Raw genomic sequence first — 10539 nt, 5'->3', positions numbered from 1 at the left:
CCTAGCACACAAAAGTGAGACTGGGCCAACCATGAGGCTGAAAGAAGGAACTGTGCTGCACAGAACATCCTCAGAAACTGTGAATTCACTAGCTTTGCCATTAGAAATCCTTTCCATTCAGAACCAATCTTGTTTTACCAAAGCCTCCTCTCCGACTTTGCCAGAAAATTCTGATCAAGCCTGAAGCCCTCCTGCAGAGCCATCCTAGGAGAACTGTAGTGCAGAAGAAAGCCATGCCCCTCAATCGCCATTAAATGTGGCCAGCATCAGCATTCACCCAGGAGCTTTTAAAAATGCAGGTCCCTAGGGACTCTAGGCCCTAGAGCTAATGGGTAAAATCTCCAGTGATAAAACCAAGGATCTATATTTTTAAAAGCTTTTCAAGTGACTCTCATGCAGCACACGGAAGCTTCCGTCTAGATCTATGGTTCTCAAACTTCAGTGCATAAGAATTATCTAAGGTTCTTGTTAAAAACACAGATTCCCAGGCCACACTTTGGTGGATTCTGATTCTGTATGTCTTAGGGAAGGCCTCAGAATCTCCAGTTTTAACAAGCTCCCAGGTGATTCTGATGCAGGTGATCCACAAACCACATTTCAAAAACCCTAAGGCAGATGCCAGAGTGAATTTTTCTAACCCAGTCCTCAGCAGGAGGTCAAGGAAGAGGCAAGAGAACTAATTAGGTTATGCCAGCATGCTCAAATTTATTAAGGCTCACAAAGAAGGTGGACTTTTTTTGCATCTCAAAAGCAGCAGAAAGCCAGGGCAGAGGATCAGTCCCAAAGACGCCTTGAAGAAGAGTATGTCTTATAGTATAAGACATTGAACTTCATGTGAATAAATAAAGTATTGGGGATTCACCCTTGAGCTTGGGATCACTTTGTTGTGACCGAGTTTCAATGTTTCATCAGAGTATGGCTCTTGTTCTCAGTGCCTTGAAATACCAGAGCAGGCATTGGAGAACAAGCCCTCCTCTACAAATCACAGAAAGACAAGACACTGTCTTGCAGGTATGGAAGGTTCTGGACACGAGGGGCTGTCCCCCTGGAGCAGATGGAGGCTTTCAGTGGGACTGCATCAGTGGTGGAGGGAAAGGTCTTCATTTTGTGTCGCATATAGGTGTGGGCTGGCAGCAGACAGGCCCACAGCACCCGGAGCCGCAGCAACTGGACCCACAGCAACTGGATCCACAGCAGCCACCCCCGCAGCCTCCGCAGCCAGATCCACAGCAAGACGATCCGCAGCAGCTGCCCCCGCAGCCAGAGCCCCCGCAGCCAGAGCCCCCACAGCCAGAGCCGCCGCAGCCACAGCAGGAGCCACAGCAGTCACAGCAGCCACAGCAGGCCGGCTGACAGCAGCACTCTTCACAGCAGTTTTGCTCCTGGGTGCAGCAGGTGAAGCAGTCCCCCGGGCAGCACCCCATGGTCCGGGCCCGTCAGCTCGCAGGTCAGTAATGCAGCCAGAGTTCCCCACGACTGACCGTGGCCAGCCAGCTGGATGGCTGCTTTTATATCCCCTCACCCAGGCACAAGGGACGGGATGTTTTCTTTGTTATTATTTATGCAAGTTTCCATAAGACCGGCTCATTAACTGGCTGTTTATTTTCCAGTCCTGAGTACCTCAACTCATAAAAACGCCCCACTCCTGCCAACTGCTGTTTATCCAGAGGGTAAAAATACATCTTCGAAAAGACCTGTCATCATGGCCAGGCATCTGCCAGCTGTCATTAGCCCAGGTTGGAGATGGGAAGGGGAAGCCGGCCACAGCCTCTGGCTCTGGAATGAGGGGCTCACCTCCCACATCTTCACAGGTTGGCGATGGACCCCATCTTCCATGGATGCTAGTCCTGGAAAGGCAGACTGGCAACAGCCGAATGCCCTGTTCCCCCTGACACCAGTGGAGGCTACTGAGAATGCCTGGTCACGTGGCTCCTCCCAGGTGGAAATGGCATCCTCATCCCAGTTCATGTGAGCCACGCAGATGTTTGTGTCTGTGTGTGGTATGGGGAGTGTGCCACACGTTTAGGCTTGGCCGATGAGCATCAATCATGAGTAATAACTGCCCTGTGAAACAGAGAGAGACTCATCGTAAAGCTGCAAGAAGCTGGTAAGGCATGGTCTGTCTCGGCTGCAAGGTGAGCTGAATACTCGCACTTCTCTCTAAATAGGTGGGAAGAACAGAGATCAGAACCGTCTACCCACCCCTACTCCAGCCCCAGGCCTTTTCTTGACCGGGGAAGGAAGAGATGCAGGAGGAGGAAGAACAGGAGGAGGGGAGGAAGAAAGGAAAGAAGAAAAGAAAGAAGAAAGCAGGAAGGAGATCAGTAAATATCCAAAATGCCACATTAAAATGGGAATGTAACGCACTTTTTTTAAAAGAGCTCCAACCTTATAGACCATCTGGCAGAAGGAGAAATTAGAATACAAAATACCCAGAGTGTCATCCCAAGGAATAAAATGCCTTTGCAAGGAGTCTAAAATCTACAGATGGTTCAGGTCCATGTGTAAATTTTGAGATGGGTCAAAATTTCTGTCTCTTTCTTGGGCTTTGGTACCTTGTTCTCCTCTTGGAGTGCCCATGGCAGCCCTGGAGCTGGAATACAACATCTAGTAGGGGTAGAGGACAGAAGATAGGGGTGGGGTGGGAATAGAAGGAGGGATGGGAGTAAGGATCTGGATAAAGGGATCTAGTCCTTCCCTTTTCATTTCCCTTTCTTTTTAAGATGGGCTAGAAGTAAGACAGCCTCTAAGAAGGGCTAGAAGGACTAAGGACAGGGTGGGGGTCGGGAGGGTAAATGATGAATGAGTTACTTGGATCTGATCTGATACTCAATACTTCACAGGATATGGAATTTTAGAGCTGGGAAGAACCCCTGAAACATCATCTGGTCCAGGGTTTTATATCAGAATTGCCTAAAAGGGGGCCTTTAGAAAAATACAGATTCCCAAACTGTATCCCAGTCCTTATGATAAATCAGAATGTATGCTTATGAGAGCTTGAGAAGCTATATATTTTAAACTTTCTCAGGTAACTCGGGTTACATTAGGAAACACTGATATAATCTAATCCTATCATGACCATCACTGCCAAGCACTTGTGTTTTACAGAAGATGATACCAAGGCCCAGAGATGACACATCCGTGGTAGATTGGACCCATGGCCCAGATGTTCTCCCTCCTGGTCCACTGTTTCTTCCACTGTACCACATCCACAGATGGGCACCTCTCAGTGAGCATAATACAGCAATGTCTATGGCAGACGCGTCCTTTTTTTTGAGATGGAGTCTCACTCTGTTGCCCAGGCTGGAGTGCAGTAGCTTGATCTTGGCTCATGGCACCCTCTGCCTCCCGGGCTCAAACAATTCTCCTGCCTTAGCCTCCCAAGTAGCTGGGATTACAGGCATGCAACGACAAGCCCAGCTAATTGTTGTATTTTTAGTAGAGACAGGGTTTCGCCATGTTGGACAGGCTGGTCTGGATCTCCTGACCTCAAGTGATCTGCCCGCCTCGGCCTCCTGAATTGCTGGGATTACAGGCGTGAGCCACCACACCCAGCCGACACGTCCTTTTACATATTTATTTATTTTAATAAGAGGTCAAGCATTCCCAGGATAAAAGGTACAGAAGAGTAGAAAGTCTTCCTCATCTTCCAAAGTCTCACCATTCAGTTCTCCTGCCTCTCACCCACCCCCTCACTGCTCCCACAATTACTTAACCCCTCTGTACCTGAATTTCTTCATCTATAAAACAGAAATTAGGATAATAATAGTGCCAGTTTCATAGAGTTGTTTTGATTAAATTAGTAAATATAAATGTATACATATTGAACACTTGGTTGTTTGAACAACTTGAAAATACAAATTATCAAACTTCTATATTTAACAATTCATATACTCATGAGCATTTACTCAGATTAAGTACAACATTCAGTGTGCAACTCAAATTATACACTATGATTTCTATTGTGTAAATGTACATGTCATGATGAGGACTTGAAGTCCTCATCATGGTGGTGTCATTTTTCTTCTGCAATTTCTTTCACTGTTGGTCTTTCCACACAAATTGGGCAGCAGTGGGGACTTTTTATATTTACTGCACCCAGGGTAGAGTTATTACTGTAGAAATGCAGAGAGAATGACTTAGGTCAATGCTTAGCTTATACAATTCAAAGTAGACTTTTGCAATGCAGGGGAGTGGGTGGTCAGATGACCAGGTCCATCTAGCCTCCTGGATGGGGTAAGGAGAGGATGTAGAATTGGTGGACTAAAGATCAGAGAGAACTCTAATATCTTAGTTGATGCCATGAGAGGGATGATGGGGCCAAGAGTAAGAGAGAACTATGTATATTTCAGCAAATGCCCACCATGAACTTGTTGCCAGCCTCTAGAAGGCTATGAAATTTCCATTGCATTCAAACATAACACCCCTCAAAGCTCAGACACCACCTCCAGATGAAGGTTGGGAGGGAAAAATCCTGAATGATTTCTGTGTTTACATAGAGCTGACTTCTATTTTTTTCCCCCATAAGATGGAATGAGGGTTTGAAATAAGTTTAAGCAGTCTCAGAGAAAAATAGAGTTATATATTTTTAACATATCTTAGAACATGAATTTTGAAATTTGTAACTAATATATGTTATTATATATTTATATATGTATATATCTTTATGGATACTTATCTACATTAATATAAATATTTACATGCAGATCTTTGAAAAAACACTAAAAGGAAAACTAAAATATTAGCAGTAAATGTATTTATCGTGGCATGAAAAATGATTTTTATTTTCTTCTCTTTTTTTGTATTTTTTAGAAATTTTCAGTGTGTAGGTATGAAATTTATAATGTGAACATTTTATTATTATTATTATTTGAACACAGTGTCAAAGGCAAATGAAAACCTGGGAACAATACAAGTAACTCATAGACAAAGCTTGCTTTCATTTTCTATTTAACAAAGGATTTCCATCAATCAAAGAGAAAGACCAGCAACCCAATAGAAAAATTGACAATGGAGATGAAAAGATAATTCATGGAAGGGGAATCTGAATAGCATTTGAGCATATGAAATATTGCTTAGTTGCATTCACAATAACAGAAAAGCAGATTAAAACTATTCCAAAATCCTATCTGTTACCAGATTTGCAAAGTCATATCTTTTGATAACACATTGTGTAATAAGGAATGAAGAGACAGATAGTCTCACACATTGCTGATGAGAGTGTAAATTGGTACAACTTTTATGGCAATATCCATCAAAATTACCAATGCAAAAACTAATTGATCCAATAATTTATATTCTGAGAGTTTATGACAGGGGTATATCAAGATATATATAAAATGATGTAAGTATACAGTATCTGTTGCAACATGGCTACAGAATCAACACTATCAAACTACCAACATCATTTTTAACAGAATTTGAAAAAAACTATTCTAAATTTCATGTGGAACCAGAAAAGATCCCAAAGAGCCAATGCAATCCTAAGCAGAAAGAACAAAGTGGAAGGCATCACATTACCCAATTTCAAACTATACTGTAACGCTACAGTAACCAAAACAGCATGGTACTGGTACAAAAACAGACATATACAATGGAACAGAATAGAGAATCCAGAAATAAATCTGCTCACCTACAGCCATCTGATCTTTGACAAAGTTAACAAAAATAAGCATTGGGGAAAGGACTCCCTATTCAATAAATGGTGCTGGGATAACTGGCTAGCCATATGCAGAAGAATTAAACAACCTCTATATTTCACCATATAGAAAAATTAAGTCAAGATAGATTAAAGATTTAAATGTAAGGCCTCAAACTATAAGAATCCTAGAAGAAAAACTAGGAAACATCATTCTGAACACTAGTCTTGGGAAAAAATGTATTACTAAGTTCTCAAAAACAAATGCAACAAAAACAAAAATTGACAAGTGGGATCTATTTAAATGAAAGAGCTTCAGCACAGCAAAAGAAACTATCAAGAGAGTAAACAGATAATCTATAGAATGGAAGAAAATATCCACAAACTATGCATCCAACAAAGATCTAATATCCAGAATCCATGAAAAACTTAAACAATTCAACAAGGAAAAAACAAATGACCCCGTTAAAAAATGGGCAAAAGACACGAACAGACACTTCTCAAAAGAAGACATGCAAGTGGTCAACAAACATGTGAAAAAATGCTCTACATCATTAATTATCAGAGAAATGCAAATCAAAATCACAGTAAGATACCATCTCACACCGGTCAGAATGGCAATTACTAAAAAGTCAAAAAACAACAGATGTTGGTGAGGGTGTAGAGAAAAGGGATCGCTTATGTAAATTAGTTCAGCCACTGTGGAATGCAGTTTAGAGATTTCTCAAAGAACTTCAAATAGAACTACCATTCAACCCAGCAATCTCATTACTGGGTGTATTAGTCTGTTCTTGCACTGCTATGAAGAAATGCCTGAGACTGGGTAATTTAGAAAGAAAAGAGGATTAATTGGCTCACAGTTTCATAAGCTATACAGGAAGCATGATGCAGACATCTTCTCAGATTCTGGGGAGGCCTCAGAAAACTTACAATCATGGCAGCAGGCAAAGGGTAGCTGGCACTTCACATGGCCAGAGCAGGAGGAAGAGAAATAGTGGGGAGATGCTACACACTTTTAAATGACCAGATCTCACAAGAACTCACTCACTATCACAACCAAGGGGGCTGGTGCTAAACCATTCATCAGAAATCACCCCTGTGATCCAATCATCTCCCACCAGGACCCACCTCCAACACTGGGAATTACAACTGAACATGAGATTTGGGCAGGAACACAAATTCAAATCATATCACTGGGTATACATCCAAAAGAAAATAAATCCTTCTACCAAAAAAACACACATCCACTTATATGTTCATTGCAGCACTATTCACAATAGCAAAGACATAGAATCAGCCTAAATGCCCATCAGCAGTGGACTATATAAAGAAAATGTGGCACACATACACCATGGAATACTACCTGGCCATAAAAAAAAAATCATGTCATTTGCAGCAACAGGGATGCAGCTGGAGGCCATTATCCTAAGTGAATTAGTACAAGAACAGAAAGCTAAATACCATGTGTTCTCACTTACAAGTGGGAGCTAAACAGTGGATTCACATGGACGTAAATATGGCAACAACAGACACTGGGGACTATGAGAGGGGAAAGGGAAGGACGGGGGCAAGGGTAGAAAAACTAACTATTGGTTGCTATGCTCACTACCTGGATGATCAATTGTACCACAAACTTCAGCCTATATACCCAGGTAACAAACCTACACGTATACCCCCTGAATCCAAAAGAAAAGTTGAAATTATTTTTTTAATTACTCTCCACAAAAATTGTCCTCATTTGTATTCACTTCACAGTGCCTTTGCCAATATTAGTTATTATTTTTAAAATCTCTTTGTCAATTGGGTAGGCCAATTATGAAGTCTCATTATACTATTTATTTGTACTTAGTAATTGCCATTACATATTTTTATAGTCCACTGTTATTTCCTTTTTAGAAATTATCTGCTCATTCTAATTAGCTACCCATCTTTCCCACCTTACTTATATGAACTTATTTTATGCCAAGTGTATTAACTTTTCGTTGTGTCACTCACACATGTTGCAAAATTTGTTCCAGGTTGTATCACTTTCTTTTAGTTGTGTCTATATTTTTATGCACAGAAATTTCTTTCTATGTAGGGAAATCTTTTTTTCCTAGTGTTTTATGTTTCAAAAGTTCTTCTCCATCCCCAAATCAGATTGCTTTATTTTCATCTATTTTATGGTTGTATTTTTTATACTTAATGCTGCTATCCATCAGGAATTTACTTTGGTTGTGTGGCAGATACTGCTTTACAAAAAAAAATTCTAGTTTTCCTAATTGGGTAACTTGACTGCCTATTAAATGAAGTTTGCTGACAAGATCCTGCCTCTACAAAAAATTAAAAAATAAAAAATTAGCTGGGTGTGGTGGTGCATGCCTGTAGTCCCAGCTACTCAGAAGGCTGAGGCAGGAGGATTGCTTGAGCCTAAGAGCTCAAGGCTGCAGTGGCTGAGCTCAAGGAGCCATGATCAAGCCACTACACTCCAGCCTGGGCAATGGAGCAAGACCCTGTCTCTAATAAATTTAAAAAAAGCAGTTTCTGTACAAGAAAGAACAGAATGTAGAGATCAAAAACGCAATCATGTCGTCTGTTCTGGCGGCCTCTAGTGTTCATCTCATGATATTACACAAGCAGCTTCCAGTGTTTCCTTTAGAAGCACTCACAAGACAGGCTCTGACACTAGATTCACCAGAAGCAACTCAACCAAAATTTGGTTTGATGAGAGAAGCTTATTATATTTACATGGAACTAATTTAAACCATGCATCCAATTAACAATCTCTTAGCAAAGGAGGCACATTACCAGTCCCTCCCACATGTCAGGCCCTGCTGTGAGCACTTTGTACGTGTTTTCTTGGTTAATGCTCAAGATAGCTCAACACAAGTATTACTATCCTTATTTTGTACATGAAGAAACTGGAGCTCATGGTGATCAATTACTTTACCCAGATGATGGAGAGCTTGGATTTGAACCCAGATCTGTCTGTTTCTGAAGCCCATCTTCCCTCCTCTGTGTCTGGCTTTCTGAGAGAAACACAGAAAATCGCAAAGGCCCTGAGGCAGGAGCATGATTGGCATGCTTGAGGCCCAGAGGTGAAGTCTGCATCTGGTCTGGTCTGGTCTGGTGTGAGCAGGGGAGAGCGGCAGACAGCTCAGGGGAAGAAGAAGGCCCAGGTTCAATGACCTGAGACCGTTGCAAGGCTCTAGCTGTCACTCAGAGGAGATGGAGAGCCAGCAGAGGGTCCTGGGTAGAGGAAGGCTCAGCTGTGGCTCAGGTGTTAACCACCCACTGCCCTCTGTCCTCTGCCTTCAACCCTCAACTTTTTGCCTCTCCACTCCACCATGCTGGGCGGGGAGGGCTGAAGTTACGGAGCACCCACAGATGCTCTGATGCTGGCCCTGGGACCCAGGGGTGAGAGTGATGAGGAACTGGCTGCACACATGAGTAGGGCAGCCGGATCTGGCCAGAGAAGCGACACATGCACCCTTTACCTTGGACTCCTCACCCTGGCTCCCTCTGAGTTGCAGGGATGCTGAGCTGGGCTGCCAGCGGACATGGGGCCTGAGTATGCTGACATCTACAAAGGCACTGATCGCCTTGGGATTCTGCAGTGAATCCTCACCCCCTAAAGCACCAGTCTCAGCTCAAGGATGGGTTTTGCCCTTTGAAAGGCCTTTCTGAGGCAAGATGTGTCTACCTGGCTCCGGCCAACCTCCTTTTCAGGGCCAGAACTCCTCCCTGGCGCCCCTGCAGGTCCAGCCCACGGTCGTTGTTAGGCCAGAGGTGTGTGGCCCATCTAGGGAGAGTGGCTCATCTAGGGAGCGGGTGGGAATGGAGAGAGGGCTAGGTCAGGCCCCTGGGCTCTCAGCAGTTCTGTCTCCAAGTTAGCACAAGAGGAGGGGGGCAGCCTGAGGGTCTGGCCCTGTCCACTTTCTGAGATCCAAGGGTTGTGGCCACAGGGTGAGGGGATGCCTGGCCCAGCCTGGGGGCAGTTGTCTGGCAGGTCTCTGAGGGCCCACCTGCCCATCTTCTTCCCCATTCCCCATGGGGAAGGGCATGGGGAGAATGAGGGCTGTGGCCCTGGGGGAATTGGGGAGAAGATGGGCAGGGCCATGTTCTGGGCATCTCACGATGAGACCAGGGAGGCAGCAGAGCTTGTGGCTAAAGGCCCTGGATCTGGTGCTGGGAAGGAATCTGGGGCCAGGTAGGAGCCCAGCCTGGAGCTGATCCCTCGGGGGTCATAAGATGGAGAAACAGAGGATCCCAGGGGAGGTGGGGTGGGAGTGAGCTCATGGGCTGTGCCACTTCTGAAACGCACCCCAAAGGAGCCGATGGTCTGGTGAGGATGACAGATGGGGTGGGGCCAAAAACACCAACTCACCTGGGACTCATCAGCAGCGTCCCAGCAGAGGGAGCCAGTCAGTCCCCAAGGTTCTGCATGGCTTTCCAGAGACTCTACTTCCAGTTGGCTTGGACAGCACGGTGGGCAGAAAGTGATGGGGGAGACCGACTTGAGGCAGGCAGGACAGTGGGGGAGGACAGTCAGGCGCCCCAATCCCAGCTGCTGCAGTGTCTGGGACCAGGCTGAGGGCTGACAGCCAAGGGCTCCAAGAGCCAGGTGAGGCTGGAGGTGGGGCAGGGACGCCATCCTGGCCATCTGTGGGGTCCTAGGTCACCCACCTCACCCTTGGAATCTCCCCAGCAGCCGCCGGCAGCCCAGTGAGAGAGCAGACAAGGCAGGCATGTGAGCAGATCTGGGGAGTCTCACTCAGGGGTTCTGACAGGACAAGGATCAAAGAAGGGCCAGGGTGGCTGGGGAAACATTCACTGTCTCTGGGTTGGACAGGATGGCAGAAATTGGGGAACAAGCAGGGTGGGTGGCTGGGGTGCAGGGAGAGGCAGGTGGACGTCGGGGG

At 44.8% G+C, this 10539-nt stretch overlaps 1 protein-coding gene across 1 annotated transcript; it reads right to left on the bottom strand.

Moving 5' to 3' along the window:
• Positions 1-685: 685 nt before the first annotated feature.
• Positions 686-1478, bottom strand: LOC105739113 (keratin-associated protein 17-1). The gene has a single exon (XM_012503724.2). The coding sequence runs from the start codon at positions 1422-1424 to the stop codon at positions 1101-1103; it is 324 nt and encodes a 107-aa protein (XP_012359178.1). The 5' UTR covers positions 1425-1478; the 3' UTR covers positions 686-1100.
• Between the last annotated feature and the right edge of the window lie 9061 nt (positions 1479-10539).

Source organism: Nomascus leucogenys, unplaced genomic scaffold (genome assembly GCF_006542625.1).
Source record: "Nomascus leucogenys isolate Asia unplaced genomic scaffold, Asia_NLE_v1 Super-Scaffold_285, whole genome shotgun sequence".
Lineage (NCBI taxonomy): Eukaryota > Metazoa > Chordata > Mammalia > Primates > Hylobatidae > Nomascus > Nomascus leucogenys.
The sequence above is the reverse complement of the archived record's forward strand: the minus strand, read 5'-3'. Positions and strand labels throughout refer to the sequence as shown.